Genomic DNA, 20317 nt, shown 5'->3' with positions numbered 1-20317 from the left:
GAATCCATCAGGCAATAAAGCATTTGGCCGGTTCTTACTGAACTTCTTTCCTTCATTATTGTTTATTCTTCTAACCAAAGGCCATGGACATTGGTGCACATGAGAGTACTTCTATTTTCTGCTGCAGCTGTAGAACTGCTGCCTTGAGCCCAGGTTGCACAGTGGGGTTAAGAGACTCCTAAAGTTGCAGAACATCCTAGTCATTCCTGTATGTCTTTTACTTGAAGTCTCACTGCATCATGGGAGTTGTAGTCACACTTCCTCTCCAGCTTTGAGAGGAAGCTACTACTTCCAGTGACAGAGGAGGAAGGAGCCAGAGCAACAGGGTAGGTTCCCTTTCTTTATGTCTAGTAAAATACTCTTTATCTTTCCCTCTTTCCCCACTTGCTCTCTTTTTTGATAGGAGGGAAGCAATATGTGTGGTATGCTTTGCCCAGTTTGAGACTTTATGCAATGCATGAGCAGTTTGTTCACTGTTTTCCCTGTTCACTCCTTTTCCTTAACTCTTTCCCAGTCGGCTATTTGGAGAGGGATGGGAAGAGCTGGGCATGCATATGGAAGTTTCAGTAACCAGTTTTCATTCTTCAAGAACACTTTCCTTCTCCCTTTGCACACACGCTTGGCTAATTAGCTGTGGCATGATAACAATCCTAGCTATGCCTCCCAGAAATCAATTAAACTTACTCCCAGGTAAGTGGCGTTCAGATTGCAGCCTGATTCAGTAGCGAACAAGGGCATGGCCAATGCAGCGTAAACAATGTGCAAGAATATTATTGATCACCGCAAAACTTGGGTTGGCATAGCCTCTAAACAAGGTTGTTCCACCCAGGAGGGCTATTTCATTAACGCCCTGTCTGTGGGCTTTCTGGACACATCTGATTGGCCAATGTGTACTGAGATTGAGTGTATGCTGGCAAGATGTAGTGTGCTGTGTGGTCCTGCCACTGAAAAATGGTAATGCCCTTTCAGATCTGTTACAGGATGGGGCTGAGGAAGCTATTGATGTGAAGACAGATGTGAAGACAGCATTTGCAGGTTAGAACATCTCTTCTGCTCCTTTGCCTTTGCTTATATAGTATTAATATTTAGGCCACTGATGCCATGATGTAACAGAGGAACAGGATGGTGTAACTCTGCCTTGCTTGGTTCATTTTCTCTTTGACTATATTTTCAGTACATTTTTTTTTTCTGCACATCACTATTTGGGCCAGAGCGGACCCCCAACATTTCTGTAGCTACTTCTCTTCAAGATGCACTTAAAACTGACTTCTAGGGAAGCATAGCTATCCTAGTGTGCTTATTAACTCCACACTGTGCAATTTTGGGGCTTGTGCCAGCATTCCTCGCTTTTTGCTATCCTAATTCTTCCCATTTTAATTTCTTTGCAGACCAAGATCTGAAGGAGTTCCTGGTGCAGAGTTCCCTGGTTGTTGTTCTAAAAATGTTAATGTCTAATAACTAGGTGTTTGTAAATAAATCATCATAGTAGTAGAATAGCACTAGAATTAATATTTAAAGCTCAATTTTTTTTTATAATGGCTAATAAAGTTGTTGAAATAAAGTGTGCTTGTTTGCATGATGGTGGTGGCACTGGACGAGGCAAGCTCCTTTTGGACTGCTTTTTTGTTTTTGCTAACTGAGAGAAGTAGCTTTTATCTCTTACACGGTCTGACAAAAGTGGGATATGAGGTAGCTGCACCTGCCCTGTCCTGATTCTTTCTTTGTCATTAAAGTGGGGGGGGGGGGGAGGCCAAATGGGCCTTCAAATTTGATATTCTATGGGTGTTTGTTTGAGGGCGAGGGGCGAACCAGACCAGGACATGAAAGGGTGAGAGACGTTATAGCTACCTCCTTGCACTTTTGGCAGCTGCCCAACGCCACTCATTTCCCCCACACATCACATCAGCGGGAGTGTCGCGCTGAGCTTGTGGGACGCTGTCCCCTCTTGCATACCTCTTTCTTAAAATCATGTGTTAAAATCATGTGTCAATGGTATTGGATGGCTGACGCTTTTGCTCGTGGTTCCTTATCCTTCTGCTCTGCCATCTGATGCACTAAGCTCTCATCCTCTGCTTGCAGATTCCATTGTCTGCTTCAAGGTACAGCTCTCCTGATGTACATTTAGGTGACATTCTGGCCTTTATGGAAAGAAAGCTCAGTGGGCAGAGCATACGCAGAAGGTCCTTGGTCCAGTCCCCAGAAGCCCCACACTGGGCTTGGAAATAACCCTACTGGAAGCTCCGGAGAGTTGCTGTCAGCCAGTGTAGATGATATTGAACTAGATCGGCGGTTCTCAACCTGTGTGTCTCCAGATGTTGTTGGACTACAACTCCCATCACCCCTGAGCTCTGGCCTTGCTAGCTAGGGGTGATGGGAGTTGTAGTTCAACAACATCTAGGGACCCACAGGTTGAGAAAGGCTGAACTAGATGGACCTAAGAGCCTGACTCTGCTTCCTGCCCTGAAGCCATCTTTGGGATTCACAGCCCTGAAGGAGTTGCAAGGGTGTGCCTTATTTCTGCTCCTCATGCTGCATGGCTCCCTCTAGCTTGCTTGTGCTCTTCTGTAGCTTCTACAGCAGGGAGCCTTTGCTACACACGGAGGCTCCTTGCACTGTTGAGAACCCCAGGAGATCGGGGTTGTCGATCACAGCCCTCATTTTGTGCTTCCATGACTGTAACACGTCTGCGGGGGACCTCGGGCCTGAGAGTCAAATGTAGCCCTTCCAGCCTTTATCTGATGCTTGGAACTTGCTCACTGCTTCACAACCTAGCTTTTCTGCTTGACTGGAATGTGCCTCTGATTATGCCTCTTGCTTGTCTGGATGTGTGTGCGTGCAGAAATGACACTACTGCACAAAGGTAAAATAGCCATCAGCTGCTCCACACACTTTTCCACCTGCCCTCAGAATGTTGCCCAGAAGGGAATGTCGCCCTCAGGCTGAAAAATGTTCCCTACCCCTGCTGTAATGTCTGAAGGCTCACATCAGTCTTGGTTGCAGTCTCTCCCTAATACCTGCTAGCTAAATAACTTTTCATAGTGTTTAGTTACAGCACTTGGCACTGATCATCTGTGTTTGTCTCAGCAGTAATAAGGAAGCTCCTTACCCACCTCCTGCTTCCATAGATCTCTAAGCTGGTATAGCAACATACTTTCTTTCCCAGCTGGTCTGATGATACAGATCATGGGCTTGCCAATTGGTTCCATGCATACTGTGGAACACGGCTTGCTTGCCGGATGGCTTGTTTCTCTGCACTGGGAAGCAAAGGGGAACTGTTTGCCCTGATGAAGGATAAGCATCCTGTAGCTCAGTGTCTACCCATCGCAGGGCTTCTCCCTCGCCTTGTGTAAGGGGAAACAAACTGTGCTTGGCTGACTCAACAGCTGGTTTGCTTGCTTCCAGGTTTCTCATCATGGTGATTTCTGTTGCCGCTGTGAGATGACTGTATGTTCTGGTTAGGTCCTGAACAACAGCTCACCTTAAGCTTGTAGTTACTGGTTCCTTTGAGTCTCTTTTTGTTCTGTCAGCAGGCATGCTTAGGCACCCTGTCTGCCTGGGCTCCTGCCTTGCTGGTGAGGATGGTGGTGGTGGACGAATTAGGCTACACCTGCTATATCATAGTTGTGGGCTTGACGGTATTTCCTTCCTTTGTAACCAGCGTAGGTTTCTGAAACGGCTGTGTCTTGTGGTTGAACCCATCTCTTCACAGGTGCCATTTTGGAGCATCTCATTTGGTTTTTCCCAACTCAAACTTGAGTTTAATTCATAAACAGATTACTTCAACCAGCTCCAAAGTTGCTTGAGCGCCACTCCTTGATCAAACATTTCCTCTTATCCTGACAAAATCTGATGCCATAACACAGGGATGGCTGTGTTGCTCCCATCATTGCCAAAAGATTTTGCATGTCTCTGCCCCAACCCTGTTCCTCTCTCAGCTATATCTCATAATAATCAATCAAAATATTTATTACTGTCAACCAATCATTAATGAAAATATAATAATCCAGAGAGGGACCATCAAAGATCTTGCATTGATATCAGTTGTGTGAATGCTGTTAGAAGTGTAAATTACTTAGTACTGAACAGAGCTGCTGAAGAACCAGATTTTTCATGAAGTGTGTGAATCTTTTAAACACTTAAAGAGCTACTCAGAAAAATAACCCGCAAATCCCTTTTTATGTGTTTTGTGTGTTTAAACTCAGTGTTCTGTTATGTCAGCCCATTTGGCTTGAATTGCTGTGGGCAAACAGTCCATTTTCTTTAAAAGACGTTGGCTAGAGACAGATTCCTTTGACTCGCACTAGAGTCTGCTTACCTAGTGTGAAGTGTTTCACCATGCCACTGTCTCTGGCTATAGAGATAATAAATGTTTCATAGGATCCAGCAATTGGAGACGAACTAGGAAAATCTGTTGCGTTTGTTTCTTGCAACAGAATCCACTAGATGGTGCCATAACAGACACATTGCTGGAAGTTCCATTCATTGTTTGTGTATCACACAATTACACATCCCATATGTGTATATATGTGTTTGTGTGTAGAGTTTGCATAAATATGTAATTTGCATAAATTAAAGATATTTAATGATCTGATCCAGTCCTCAGTGAAGATAGTGGAAGGGCTGTTGCTTTGGATATACTTGCCATTTTTTGTCTTGTCACATGTCTGGAGATTTCCTGAGTGTTTGCCTTATTTATAGCGATTAAGACCACCTAAATACTGCTTGTAGTTACCAAATATCCTAGATTTTTTCTATAGCCCACCCATTCCCAAGAACTATGAATGGATAAAAAGAAGAAATGTAACATGCTGAAGTTATCACTCTGCTGTTTGAACAAGGCTTATGTATTGTTAAGACAGAGGTCTTAACTCAGTCTCAGGAAGACAAAATGAGGCATAAGTTATGGGTCCAAGGTGTACAGAGCTTTATAGGAGGAGAAACAAATGAATGCTCCTGAAATATGTTGTTTTACCTTTGTCTTTATCATCTGGATGTTTTAGGCAGTCATCAAGAATGGCACCACATATGGCCCAATAGACTATTAAGTCTACCATAGTTGATAAGCCTATTGATAGCAGGTGTTTCTTATGAATTTCCAAGCACATTTGTCATCAGAGGCAAAAGTAACTTAGAAGTTACTTTTTCAACTCTTTTTGATCCAATCAGTCCTGTAAGGCTAATAAAGGTTCAAGAGGCTTGTGAAGAAGCTGAACTTTGTTGCAAAGTCCATAGCTCTTGTACAGTTTGATTGCCGGAAGTATCAAAACATTTAAGACGAAACTTTGACAAATTTGGTAGATCGGTTTTAAGATTAGGTGTCTTCTTGGGGACATATCTGTATCTGGGAAGTTCCCTTGAGCTCATCCATGCCACTGCAACCCCCTCTCCACATATTGTGGATGGAAACATCCAAACTTATGTTTCCATTTATGCATTGTGTGAATGATGGGGAGGGATAGAGCACATGGGAAGGGTAGGCTAAACAAGCCTTGAGATGGGGCAGATAGCCCAAATTTCTGGATAGGCTCATCTCTGCATGGCATCTCTCTGTCCAACAAAATAAGAGTTTACCAATAGCTACTGATGAAAGTGAATGTCTGTGTGTGTCCCCCTGCCTCCAGTGGTCCTATTGTTCTGGCAGGCAACAGCATCTTCTAAGTTGCTCACTATTGTCCAACCTTTTTGTCATCAGATAGTGACTCCATTCATTTCCCACAGCCAATGACTGGCTGACTTAGCAACACACCTGATAAGCCTGTGCTTGACTGGATGCCTGGCAAACTTGAAGTCATCTGTTCTAGCTTGTGTCCAATTAGCAGGCATCCTTTTTGAGTGCCTGAACTCTGTACTGAATTAAACTCTTGTGCTTTTGCTCTTCCATGCAGGACTCTGTTAAATGGCTTCCCAAGTCTCCTAAGCTGCATGGCAGTCATAACTGGAATTCCCAGGGTTCTCGCTGGGGCTCTTTGAAGGGAAAGGAGAATGTCCAAGGGTGCAGTCTGTACAAATTCAACTCGTCCAACGAAAAATGGAAGGAAGGGCGGATCAGCCCCGAACAAGAAGCTGAGGAGCTGGAGGATCCTGATGAGGATGTAAGTGCCAATCCAGCAAAAGATATGCTGCACCCTCCTGCAGCCATATTCAGGCTTGAGGAAATCAAAGAAAAGAACCAAGGAGAGAAAAAAGAACTTATGCTGGCTAATGTTGTAGATTCTGAATGTTATTAGGAAGTAATAACATTCACAGATTTTCTAGCAGTATGATAGCCCTTGAACTCATTGAAATCAGTCCAATACTCATTTACATGATTGCTGCATATCAGAAGTTGCTGAAAAAATAATGAAAAGTTTGAAGGGCAAAAGAACAAGAGATTCTGGAACAGGAAATAGAGGCTTTGGTGTGTGAGAGAAACTGGGTGGTATTCATCTAAATTTTACACATTGAAATTAATGGACCTAACTTATGTTCATAATTTCAATAGGTCTATGCTGAGTAAAATTCACTAGTTTATTTTGACATATATCAACTATCCCTAGTGTATGTCCAGAACAGACAATTTTGTTCTTCAGATTTTCACAGGATGAACTGTACAATGCCAATCCTCACTGTTGACTGATAATCTTGGGATTTTCACAGCAATGTAAGTTTGCACATAGACATCTGAGTTGCTGTCAGAAACTGTTGATTTCAGAGCTTGAGCTGAGATTCTCTGGATTTGTGGAAAACATATAATCCTGGCTGTACCTTCAGAAGTGAGAGTGAAGCTACACAAGTAGCTCTGTCTGCCTTTCATGCCTTTTCACATTTACTGTGGTCTGGTTCACACATAAAGCTAAGCCATGGTTGGTTTGTTTGTTTGGTTAAATTTACACAGGAGCCTATATCCAAATTCTCTGGGAGTCTCTTTGACTCTGGAGACAACCTTCGAGATCAAAGAAATGCTAGAGTCACTTTTCAACAGGAAAGGCAAAAAGTGGCAACCAAGTCAAAACCCTTCCCAGTGGCCAACAGCAAACCACAGGTTCCAGTTGCAGCTGCAAATAGCTTCCCGACGGATGGCAACAGGTTTTCAAAGGAAAGCAAGGAGCAGATCCCAGGAGCTGCAGATACAACACAGTCACCCTTGAAGGTAACCCATGAGCAAGAAGAAGCATTTGCCTCTTGGTTCTGCTTTCTAGAATGGAATGCTAATAAATGGAACAGTCTGTATTCATTAGCTCCCGCTCCGGTGGGAAGGTAAACGGCGTTTCTGTGTGCTGCTCTGGTTCGCCAGAAGCGGCTTAGTCATGCTAGCCACATGACCCAGAAACTGTATGTCGGCTCCCTCGGCCAATAAAGTGAGATGAGCGCTGCAACCCCAGAGTCGTCCGTAACTGGACCTAATGGTCAGGGGTCCCTTTACTTTTACCTTCCTAGGTCCCTAAAGTAGGCCCACGCTCTCAGTTACTTTTATACAAGGCAATGTGTGTGAGGGAAAGGCACTCTTTCTAAGTGGAGGTAAAGAAGAAGAAGGCTGAGAACCCAAAGCTGGTGAATAACTCTGGATAAGCTTAGATGCTGTTGGAGAAGTTTCCTGATGTATGTGTTTTCGAACTGGCTTAAAATTTATCAGTGGCTTGATCTGAACAAATTGGAAGATGAAACTGTTCAGGGCACAGAGAGATGGCATGTTTATCTTGCTTATGTCTGGGAGGACTTTTCTACTTCTGTTCTTGCACCTGGTAAAGACCCATCATTGCTTCTTGAATTAGTAGTTGCAAATCTTAGATTATGAAGCTCAGATCATATTTCGCCCCAGGGATACCTTGTTGTACTCACCATACTACATATTACCATAGGCAAACCTTGATTGAACACCCCATCTTCAGAGCTTACTATTCTAGATTGTTCTGAGGTTGCACCTTTCTGCATGGGTCCCATGTATAGGACCTTTCTTGCAAAGGTCACACGTTTAAGCATCCCATATTCTTAATTTTTTTTGTAGGGAGCTTGCCATTCTGCAGCATAGTAATGTTCTCTAGCCTGGTTTGCACACCATAGTAAGCTTAGCAACTCGCCCAAACCTGGGAACATGGTTAAGGTCTCTCCTTCTCAATCACAGCCTGTAACTGTGGGAGCCATATGGCTGGTCTCCGTCATGTAACCACAGGACAAACCCAAACTGTGGTTAAAGAGAAGAGACCTTAAGCTCACCCCTGGGTTCGAACAATATATTAAGCGAACCTTAGCTTGGCGAAGGAGGAGTAAGATGGCCACAATCTCCTCCTTGGGAGTCAGCACATTACTGCGTTCACGCTAAGCCCTGGTTTGGCTTAGCACGATGTGTGAACACAGCCTACAGTATATATGACATTTGTTACAATGAAAGTGAGGTGGATCAATCTCTGACTTTAGACTTGTCAAACTCAATCCACTTGCACTTTTGATTAATCTCTTGGAAGTAATAAATTAATAAATACTGCTTTGGTAGGAGAGGTACGAAATAAATTTGATACATAAAATGAACAACAGACAGTTGATAAAAAAATAAAATAAGCACAAGCCTTCCTCCAGAGTTGCAAAATACAGGGAAATAAAGATGTGAAGTGAGGGGCTGGTAGTTTAAGAGCCTGGTTTTCCAGAGTACTAAAATGAACGGACAACTTCACAGATAGAAGAAGCCTTTGCCCACTTCAAGACAGTTGCCTTAAGTGTTGGTGGAGGAGGGCAGAGCTAGTTTGCTCATCCCACCCCTATGTCTTTATTCCCCTGTATTTGTAATGCCTGGAGAGATCTTCCATTGATTTCTGATGTTGCTTTGTTTCCTCCTGAGTGCTTGCAATGCTTCCCAGTGGATGGGCATCATCCACAGAAGAAAAAATCCAGATGTGTTGTGGGAGTGTTGGGACAGCTTTGGGCATGCAGACCTTACTAGCTTATTTTAAACTGCATCCTATAGCCACATCACTTGAAGCAAGCCCCACTGGGACTTATTTGGAGTAGATCTGTAGAGGATTGTGTTGTTGACTGAATTAAGGAAAAATATTCATGGATTAACGTCCCAGAAATTGTGACTTGTCTTATACTTTCACTAATTACATTTTCTAAACAGACAAGATAGATGTAAACTATTAAAAATAATTGTTAGAGACGTGAGTGCTAGAAATCTGTGCTTTAAACTTATGCAAAGGAATAATTTGACAGCTTCTTGGTCAAACAATGCATTTTTTAAAATTGAAGCTGGCTTTGATCATTAAAAGGATTTTTATTTTATTTTTTACATTAGGTAAAGGGACCCCTGTGTAAATGTTGTGTTTTGAGCACCTAATGGTATACTACTTTGTACTGCCTAATGGCATAATTCATTTTAACTTATTGTTAAATTAATAGGCTAACTAATAATATGGGGTTGGATCCAGACTGCCCTGCTTGATGCAGAACCGTTGAAATCCATAGCCCTGATGACTAATTCTGAATCCAGACTGCCATCATATACTGCCTACATTCATTATGCCATCCCAAAATTAAGCTGTCACATTGCAATTTGTGTTGACAGTTGATACAGGTTCCATTGCATTGCATCCCAGATTACAAGATGGAGGAAACTGGAGGGAGAACAGGTGGGAGGGTCAATGCTGGAGGGTTTGGGTGAATCTGCTGGGGTTGTCTCCAATTCCTTTGCACTTCCTCAATAACTTCCGTCTTCCAGGAGTCATAAACAAATATATCTTAGAATTTATTTAACGGGGCTGCCATTTATGTTGTATAAGTATTCTTCCGGTTCTGTGCCACCATGTTTAAAAAGGTAATTTCTGCAGCACAGGCACTGCTGAGATCTCTGTTCATTTTGAACGAAACAGCATTTTCCATGTGTGTGTGTCATGCATGAGTTTCATTACTTGTTGCTTGTCTAATAAGAATGACTAAGTGTTGTGTTTGCTTGTTAACTGCCTATTCAATATGAACTACAATTCTCTTCCAGATAACGATTACTGTGTGCAGTCAAATGGGGAGTCTTGGTATTAGCATTGCTGGTGGAAAGGGCTCATCTTCATGTAAAGAAAATGATGAGGTGCATTTCATTACTCACACATTTTCCAACTACTAATTCTTTGTTGTGAGAGACCAAAAGAGTCGTCCTCCTGTCTTGCCATTGTCTCGTTGGAAGTCATTACATGGCAGCCTGTCTTAATAAGAAAAGCAGAAAGATTAGCTTATGCTGAACCTCAGAATAATCACATGAATTTCAACTTCTTGGGGGATGACTAAAATAATATTTGTTTGTTTGTTTGTATACAAAGCCCATATGTTGGAAATGCCATTACCAGTATCATTTCCCACCTTGATTCAAGGTGACTCTACTTGCTTCTATGCTAATGCAAGTATCACACCTGTTCATTTCACAATTGCTCCTTGCTCTTGGGGCAGTGTCTCCGTGTCATCATGCCACAAAAACATTTCTGTTCATGGTCTCAAATCTCTTCCCAACCCAGCACACCTGATTCTGGCCCTCTTCTCTCCCAAGTGAATTTTTGGTTTGCTCTTACTAGCCCGGGAAGGCTGGCTCCAATTTTTGTTGTTGTGGCCACCAAAATAACTGGTGTCCGTATAATTTTTAAGGCAGTTTTTTTTCTCCCTGTGCGCTTAGTAATGCATAGCTAGCAAAATAAACTCCCAGGTCTGAAATGTCTTATTTCTCCCCAGGGAATCTTAATAGCACATGTGTCCAAAGATGGCCCACTTGACTTGGCTGGGGTACAATCCGAAGTCAAAGTTGCGGAGGTATAGAGTCTTTGCTTTCATATTTCACTTTATGAAATGCTCTCCTGGACTGCAAGGTAGGTTAGGTGGGTTATTAAAGGTCACTTAATACTGAATTGGCGTTTCCGTGTGCTGCGCTGGTGCCGGCTCGCCAGAGCAGCTTCGTCACGCTGGCCACGGGACCCGGAAGTGTCTCCGGACAGCGCTGGCCCTCGGCCTCTTAGTGAGATGGGCGCACAACCCTAGAGTCGGACACGACTGGCCCGTACGGGCAGGGGTACCTTTACCTTTACCTTTAATACTGAATTAAGCTCATTAGTTGTGGCCTACCCTCTTTCAGCAGTGTATTTTAGCAGATGGCCTGTACTGAAAGAAAATTGCTCTCTTCTTCTGTGAGAAAATTTTCAGTTGTAAGTTGCTCTTGGTTACTTTTTGTAAACAAAAAAAGGTGACTAAAATGCCAATGCTAATAATAATATTATGAACCTAAGTCCAGCGCTGCCGAAGACTTAACTTTTCACCCAGACCTTTAGATGAATCTGGTGGCATGCTTCAGTTGTTGGTTGTTAGGTTCTGGGCTGTACCTCTATTTATTTTGTCCTTTCATGACATCTCTGGTCTGTAACATTTCTACTGTAACTTATTCTGAGGTGACTTTCAATAATGAAGAGTGGGTAAGAAATTCTTTGAGTAATGAAATAATGGCCGGGAGAGAGAGAGAGAGGTGCTTTTTTCACTTGTTGAATAAACATTATGGTTCCAGGTTTCCTCACCTGTTTTAATAATGCCTGAAAAGTGAATTGGCTATTTTTCTTCTTTTTCTTTTTAAGGATGCCCTTATATCAGAACCCAGCACACCTGATTCTGGCCCTGTTGAGATGCCATCCAAAAGTGGACCATTCCAGACAGTAAATCATGTTATAACAGTAAGTAATGATGGAGGAAGATATCTATGCATTAATAGTGTCTGAAGAGGTGTTACTATTATGTTTTGGTAAAATATAGCTTAATCTCCCCTCCCCAGAAAAAAAAATCCCTGTTCTTTTTATTTATACCCACCTACCCCTGAATGGTAAGTTATCTGTCTGGTTCTTGTACTGAATTAAAAACAACCCACCAGATGTCAGTGTTAGCCTGGGCTCTTGTCAGAAGGTTTCAAATGCATCATCGACTTTGGAGAATGAATACTATTTACCAATAGTTAGAATTAGTTAACATTCTGCTTCTTCTCCCACCCCCGCAAAAAACCATAGGAACAAATTTAAAGTAAAACAGTTGAATAGATAGTAGTGTGGAAAATCCTTCAGGCACACAGCTCTTCTCCAGAAAAAAATGGAAATATGCCCTGTTGCAATAGCATTAAAATACTTGCTTCAGCACTTAATAGTTTAGCAAAACAGCGCAAATCTTCTCTAACTTTAATTCTGATTTATATTAGTAGATTAGCAAATATTAATACAGTCGTTTGTTCCAAACACTACAGATTGTGGACAAGACGGAGTGCTTCCGGAAGTGGCAGAGAGATATATCTAAGTTTGTCTGGCAGGGCAAAAAGCCCAGAATTAAGTTTAAGATACTAACTGATGTGAAAGAAAGAGGGGGCTTTGCCCTGCCAGACCTAAAGTTGTACTATGAGGCCGCAGCTTTCTGCTGGCTAAAAGACTGGCTACTTCTCGAAGACACTGACGTACTGGATCTGGAAGGTTTCAACAATGCTTTTGGTTGGCATGCATACTTATGGTATGACAAGGTTAAGATCAATAAGGCCTTTAAGAACCATATTGTCAGAAAAGCAGTGTTTAATGTCTGGACAAAATATAAAGACTTATTGGAAAATAAAACTCCAAGGTGGCTATCACCTCTGGAAGCTAAGGCCCGAAAAAGACCCAATATGGAGGCCAAATGGCCAAAATATGGGGAAATACTAGAAAAAGATGGAGACAATTGGAAATTGCAGAGTTTGGAGAAAATGAAGGATAAAGTGCGAGACTGGTTACACTACGCTCAGATTAAAGAAGTCTTTAAAAATGACAAAAAGTTAGGGTTCCAGGTGGAGAAATCGAAATTGGAAACAGAACTGTTAGAACCTAAGACCAAGGTACTTTCAAGAATGTATAACTTGCTGTTAAAATGGAACACACAAGATGAAATGGTTAAATCGGCCATGATAAAGTGGGCACAGGATATTGGGTATAACATTATGTTTGAGGACTGGGAAAGGTTGTGGACCACTGGGATGAACTTCACTGCATGTAATGCTTTGAAGGAAAATGTAACGAAAATGATATATAGATGGTACATGACCCCAGTTAAACTTGCCAAAATATACCATTTGTCTGATAACAAATGCTGGAAATGTAAAGGAAATGAAGGAACATTCTTTCACCTCTGGTGGACGTGCCCTAGAGTGAAGGCCTTCTGGGAAATGATATATAATGAGTTGAAAAAGGTATTTAAGTATACTTTCCCCAAGAAACCAGAGGCCTTCCTCCTGGGTATTGTCGGCCAGAGGGTGATAAAGAAGGACAGAACTTTTTTCCTGTATGCAACAACGGCAGCAAGGATACTCATCGCTAAGCATTGGAAAACCCAAGATCTACCCACACTGGAAGAATGGCAGATGCAACTGATAGACTATATGGAATTGGCTGAGATGACCGGCAGAATCCGAGACCTGGGAGAGGAGAGAGCTGAAGAAGATTGGAAGAAATTTAAGATTTATTTACAAAAATACTGTAATTTGGTTGAATGTTAAGGAGGATGCTAGATCATAAATAATTGAGCACCACCAAATTAGGCGGAATTAGGGCGATAAGTGAGATTGAGGAAAATATAAACCTTTTGGAGAATTATTAGATTATATTCAAATGAATGGGATACAAGAATCTAAACAAGATGATAAATTGCTGGCAAAATTTACAATGATGTAAGTGGGAGCGGGAGACGCGAGGAAGTCCAAAGAAGTTATGAAACTATGTTATGATATATGTTATACTGTTTATTATTTCTGTATTTGTATTTAAAAATCTTAATAAATATATATATATATATATATATATATATATATATATATATATATATATATATATAAACCAAATATTAATACAGTCGTATCTTGGATCCTGAATGCCTTGCGAGTCAAATGTTTTGGCTCTCAAACGCTGCAAACCCAGAAGTGAGTGTTCTGGTTTGCGAACGTTCTTTGGAACCCAAACATCTGACAGAGCTTCCGTGGCTTCTGATTGGCTGCAGGAACTTCCTGCAGCCAATCAGAAGCCACGCCTTGGTTTCCGAATGTTTTGGAAGTCGAATGGACTTCCAGAACGGATTCCATACAACTTCCAAAGTACGACTGTATACCCTAATGCCTAAACCATTCTAATAAAAAATGCAGTAACTGCTGAAAATTATTGGTTCTTTACATTTAGAGAGACAGTATTAAATATCAGTAGATATCAATCCAATGTCCCTCTGGTTACTGAGAAAACCACAAGAGAGAAAGAGATAGAGGATGGATGTTGTAGGCAGTTTCTGCAAATAATACAGATCCTGAAAGGGATCGCTGTGGCGCTGTGGTCTAATCCGCCGAGCCTCTTGGACTTGCTGATCGTAATGTTGGGAGTTTGAATCCACATGACGGGGTGAGCTCCTGCCAACCTAGCAGTTCAAAAGCATATCAGCAAGAGTAGATAAATAGGTACTGCTGCAGTGGGAAGGTAAACAGCGTTTCCATGCGCTTTGGCACTTGTCACAGTGTTCTGTATGCCAGAAGTCGTTTAGTCATCCTGGCTGCATGACCCGGAAATCACCACTCAAGGTGTCTTGTAACTTTCTAGTAGTAGTAGTAGTAGTAGTAACAATAACAATAACAATTTCATTACTTATATGTCGCCCATCTGACTGGGTTGCCTCAGCCACTCTGGGCAGCTTCCAGCAAAATATAAAAACACAATAAAACATCAAACATTAAAATCTTCCCTATACAGGTTTGCCTTCAGGTGTCTTCTAAAAATCATATAGTTTTTTATTTCCTTGACATCTGATGGGAGGGCATTCCACAGGATGAAGACCATCTTCTTGGTTCCCTGTAACTTCGCTTCTTGTGCTGAGGGAACCACCAGAAGGCCCTCGGAGCTGGACCTGTGTTTGGGCTGAACAATGGGGGTGGGCCGAGGCCATTTAGGACTTTAAAGGTCAGCACCAACACTTTGAATTGTGCTCGAAAGCGTACATTCTAAAAAATAGAATGAAAAAACCCAGCAATATAAAACCATCCATCAAAACCCCATATATAATCTGAGCACAGACCCTCTCTGGTCCTACCCCAGCCATATTTCCACTGTAGGTGGGCCTCTCCTTCCGATCTGAGGAAGAAGGATATGAGAATAGACTATTCCTAAGCTATCCAACATTTGGGGAACAGTTAAGCATTCAGAGAATATCTGGAAAATGCATGACATTAAAATTTGCAAGGGAGATCTGTGTCAGAGGAGAGTTCTTGGCAGCAAATGAATGTTAGCTTCTAGATTCTTTTGTGCAATTCACTTCTCTTCCCTACCCCCTTCCCTGCATTCTTTTACTGTATCCAAGATACCTCGAATCATCCTAACACGCCCTTCCACTTCAGACGAAGACACGGACCAGTTAGCGCAAGACCCTGATGACTTTGAGCCCGAGGAGACGGACAATTCAGAAGGCCACCTCTATTCAGACTGTTTAAACAATGCTTTTTACCCCCCTTAATAAATTATTCTTTTTAGAAAAAAAAGTTTTTCTGTTGCATTGAATATGGTTTGTGAACTGCTCAGATTTATTCATATTTTTAAAGGGTAGAGCTAGGTAGAATGAGATAGCCTAGGGAGCTTGCTGGCAGTAGATTCAGAGGTTTGATGAGCTAGATTACATTTGCAGGCCAGATATTCTCCATCTCTGATTTAAGCCAATACAACGGAATTGAATTTCAGCAGCCCAAAATCTACTGGTATGCTCAATTAATATGCCTTGAATTGTGCTTGGACTGGGATTTATAAAAACTGATATACTGAGTGAATTGTACTGTACATAGAATTGTAGGGTTGGAAGGGACCCTGAGGATCATCCAATCCAGGCATAGGCAAACTTGGCCTTCCAGATGTTTTGGGACTACAACTCCCAGCATCCCTGACCACTGGTCCTGTTTGCTAGGGATGATGAGTGTTGTAGTCCCAAAAATCTGGAGGGCAGAGTTTGCCTATGCCTGATCTAATCCAACCCCCTGCAATGAGGAATCTCAACTAAAGCATCCATGACTGATGGTCATCCAACCTCTGCTTAAAAACCTCCAAGGAAGATGAGTCTACCATCTCTTGTGGGAATCTTTTCCATTGTTGAACAGCTCTCACCATCAGAAAGTTCTTCCTGGTGTTTAGTTGGAATCTCTTTTCTTTTAACTTGAATCCATTGGTTTGGGTCCTACCCTCCAGAGCAGGAGAAAACAAGCATGCACCATCTTCCATGGGAGCCAGTGTGGTGTAGTGGTTAAGAGCAGTACTCTAGTAATCTGGTGAACTGGGTTCGCGTCTCTGCTCCTCCACATGCAGCTGCTGGGTGACCTTGGGCTAGTCACACTTCTCTGAAGTCTCTCAGCCTCTCTCAGCTCACAGAATGTTTGTTATGGGGGACGAAGGGAAAAGGAGATAGTTAGCCGCTTTGAGACTCCTTCGGGTAGCGATAAAGCGGGATATCAAATCCAAACTCTTCTTCTCTTCTTCTTCTTCTTCTTCCATCTGACAGCCCTTGAGATACTTGAAGATGGCTCACATATTACCTCTCACTCTCCTCCTCTCCAGGCTAAACATACACAACTTTGCTTCAAAATTCAGCTTCAAGTGCATTTTAAAATGAGCTATGCTGTCATACAAAAACTTATTTCAAAGATGATTGGGAAATAATTGAAGGAAAGGCCAACAGATTTTTCTTTCAGTCATTTTATCCAAACTCTCATTGATTTTCATGTCATCTTTTATGGTAAGTTTTTTATCTTACCAAAATGTTGGCCTAATCAAAAATATATATATAGGTGGCCATATTTTCACATTGTTTATGCAGGATTCTAGTAGAGGAAAGATAACTGAGAATGCAGAAGACAGAGCCCCCGACATTCTTAAGAAGATTTACTTACACAACAATCTCTTCATTTTCTCCGAACCAAAGGGAGATGTTCAGAGAGCTTCACAAAACACAAAAATTAAATTAGCCAATTTCACCACTAAAATGACTAGATTTTAGTCCAACATAATTCAATACTGAAAGCTGCATTTAAAAAAACCATAGCCCAGGCCCCAGAGTCAAGACATTAGCAATGAAATTGCACAGCAACAGAATTAAAGGCTCATTTCAAAGGAAAATGGTCTTCAAACTCTGGTGGAACTGAGATAAAGAGAAAAGTGATCTAGACTCTGAGGACAGGGAGTTCCACATATGCGATGCTATCCCAATGAAAGTGTCAGAAGACAATGGTACACGCAGGAGAGGCTCCATCAGATAAATGGGTGGATTCACATAGGTCTTTCAAGTCCTTGTGGCCATCATACCTGGCTGGAGGCTCCTTCTCATCAACCCTCTATCTTGATAACACAGGGTTAAAAACTGGGATTGTCCCCTGTCGAAAATTTATGATTTCTGGAATATCATGAGCAGTCCTTGCTCCTCGCAAGTAAGTTTGAGACACTTAAGACTACCTGCTGTAAGGTTCTTTAGAGAATAAACTATTTTCTTTTTTATGCTAGCTGTTTCCCCCCTCAGTTCTTTTCCTCTATCCCTAATCTTAAAAACAAAGTCCATAATTTGGAAGCTGGGATTCTTAACTGTATTCTTTTGATGATGAACAGAGCATCTCTACATCCTGCACTATAACAAACTTGATTGTTCTAAAGCCTCTTCTCAAAACAGGGCTGATGCAGGCATTAGGTGAAGCCAGGGCTGGATTTAGGTTTGATGAGGCCCTAAGCTACTGAAGGTAATGGGGCCCTTTATATGTCCAGCTGTAATTTGTTAACAACAAATTGTCACTGTTTTTTGTGTTGAATATATGCTATATGGTAATTTATGGATCTAATAGGTATCTAAAGCCATTTGCACATAACAAATAGGAGCCTACACAACACAAAACACTGTTGCTGCATGTAGGTTTTATTTTATTTGTTTTTTATCTTATATTTTGGAAATGTACATCCAGTTTTTTTCCCTTTAAATTTTTTGGGGGCCCCCAAGAGAGTGGGGCCCTAAGCTATAGCTTGTTTAGCTTATACATAAAATACGGCACTGGCCTTGTAGCTGCACAACCATCCATAAAAGAAGCTGAGCCATCCATCCATCAGTCCTCTGAGACGGTGGAGACTCTGCTTTTAGCTCCAGTGTTTTTCTCATTTTGACCTTGTCAGCTACTCCAACTGAGAACACCCCGGGCGTCCACAGCTAATTATTTCTGAATTCCTCTGTTTGGCCCTCATATTTCTACAAGCATAGTCAGACATCTTCCTTCGCATACTCTTCTGCCTTCTATCCCCAGGGCAGTTACAGATGCATGCATATTCCATACTTCAAGCCTGTTGTCGATCAAAAAAGGCTTGGCATAAAGCCGTGGTCAAGTGGTTCCTCTCTGAAAAACATATTATGGATGTTTAGCACTCAAGGTTCCTGTGTTTCTGCTCCTTAGAGGCAGACGTAGTATTAGTTAGTATAAGGCATGTGACACTATTTCCCCCCACCCATTTCCCATGGCTGGTTATCTCGCCCTCCTCCGTCGTATTTACAAAGCAAGCAGTATTGTCTGCAGAGCGATGGCAGCAGGTGCTGCTGTCGGAATGTGGCCTGTGATCCCTCACAAGATTAGCTTCCCCCTGGTCCTCCGATTCCACGCCAGCTGAAAGGGAAGAACTGTGACGATAACAGCAGGCTCTCCAAGTGCGTTTCATTTCCAGTGGGATACCTCTCTGCACAGAGTTTAATTTCAGCCAAGGGGTCACCATGCCTCAGCTCAGAAACATGTTTTTGTGTCCGAACCATGTGATGTAACGAGAAATAAACAGGTCTTTGAGCACGTTCAGAGTGCATTCCCAAAACCATCCCTGGTGCTTTCAGGATTATGGAAGAGTGGTTCTTAGACATGTGATGTTTCTAGTCATTCTGAGCTATAGCAATTTCCACTTTAGAAAGTTACCAGTGGCTATACTTAAAACGTTCACAAGAAAACCACAAACCGTCAACTTGCTATTGGGTTTCTGTGATGTTTGTAAGGGTAAGAACATCGACCCAGAGTTAAGGGTGGGGAAGAAATCAAACCACTATTTGCAGAGAAATGCAGCTGCCCTTCAAAAATCCGCAAGCTCCAAATTTCACAGTGCTGTTCTCGCCCCCCCCCAGCAAAAAAAAAAAAAAAATATTTATACAAACTTGTGGATATTCCAAAAAGATGCACACAAAAATTGATATATTTAATGTACCAAGAACAATATCTGTGAGTGTACCCATCTCAGGTGCTCTGTAGACACAGACACACACACTCCCCAACTCAGCTTCCCATTCTTCAGTTAAAGCTTTGGAGAAGAGAACTTCATGAGATAACTTCTCCCATAGGGATTTTTCAGAGCAGGAAGTAGAGGCAGCCAAGGAGGTTGCACAGAACTGGAGAAAGTTTAATGGAAAGAAGGACACAGTCACTGCTCACAAGCACCTCACAAGAATAAGGTAAGCCCAACAAAATTCTTAAGTGCCCCAAGAAAGAGGAAAAAGAAAAAGAAAATGGAAGACTCTTTGGCAGGCGAAGAAAAGTTCGGAGCAATTAGAGGATTCAGCACAGCATTAAGGGATTATTGGAGGATTCAGCACAGCATTAAGGGATTATTATTATTTGCTTTTTGTGACAGTACTCACTGGTACAGAGTATGCACAAACCTTTTTTCACAGCCCAGGACAGACATTTTGTGCCGGCACCACAGTCGAGTGGTCAATATATGAGTATTGGCACCTCATTTTCCACTGAAAAATCTGCTCCTCTTCTTCTTCAGATGTATTAGGCACTTGTCACCTAAAAGGTCTCTAAGCTGCTGACTTTTTAAAAGATATACCTTTGCAAATTCATAGAAAACATGAACATGCTCATAGAGACATCCACAATCCAAATACATGTCCAAAAACAAAACACTGTCAGTTTGGGTTTTGCAAGAAATAGCAGGGATGTGACCTACCAAAAAAGAAAAGAAAAATGAATTATTTCAATGAAAGCATATAGTTTAATGCACATTCATAATTTGAGGCATCATATTATCTGGAGTGATGGGGGATTAAAAACAAAAAACCACACATACCACAATTTTTTAAAATTTCTTTTTGAATTGGCATCTAGTAGGCTAGAACACACGTTTGGTTTAAATATGACACTGTTCACTTTTCACTGCCCTGTTAATAGCATTCATAAGTGTACAAAAATAGGGCATGAGAGACTCGCAGGCGCTTTTAGTGCGATGTGTGAAAACACCCTCAGACAAGTTGCTCCTGCTACTGGGCATGCTCTCCTACTGCTGGCTGGTAGCTGCTG

General features: G+C 41.9%; 1 protein-coding gene and 1 long non-coding RNA gene across 2 annotated transcripts; one reads left to right on the top strand and one right to left on the bottom strand.

Annotated features, from left to right (window-relative positions):
• Nucleotides 1-1386: 1386 nt before the first annotated feature.
• LOC307213491 (uncharacterized protein) lies at nucleotides 1387-15502 on the top strand (the record flags this gene model as incomplete). The annotated part of the gene is made up of 7 exons (XM_079971411.1): nucleotides 1387-1443; nucleotides 5886-6092; nucleotides 6875-7129; nucleotides 9962-10051; nucleotides 10684-10761; nucleotides 11571-11666; nucleotides 15331-15502. Coding segments are annotated over 7 exons (936 nt in total), but the record flags the coding sequence as incomplete, so codon positions are not given.
• Nucleotides 15503-17894: 2392 nt separating this feature from the next.
• LOC307212949 lies at nucleotides 17895-20317 on the bottom strand. Its single transcript, XR_013837278.1, has 3 exons — nucleotides 20084-20317; nucleotides 19654-19963; nucleotides 17895-18379 (listed from the first exon to the last, which is right to left on the bottom strand). It is a non-coding gene; the product is annotated as an uncharacterized lncRNA (long non-coding RNA).

Source organism: Podarcis cretensis (assembly GCF_951804945.1).
Source record: "Podarcis cretensis genome assembly, chromosome: 3".
Classification (NCBI taxonomy): domain Eukaryota; kingdom Metazoa; phylum Chordata; class Lepidosauria; order Squamata; family Lacertidae; genus Podarcis; species Podarcis cretensis.
The sequence above is the reverse complement of the archived record's forward strand: the minus strand, read 5'-3'. Positions and strand labels throughout refer to the sequence as shown.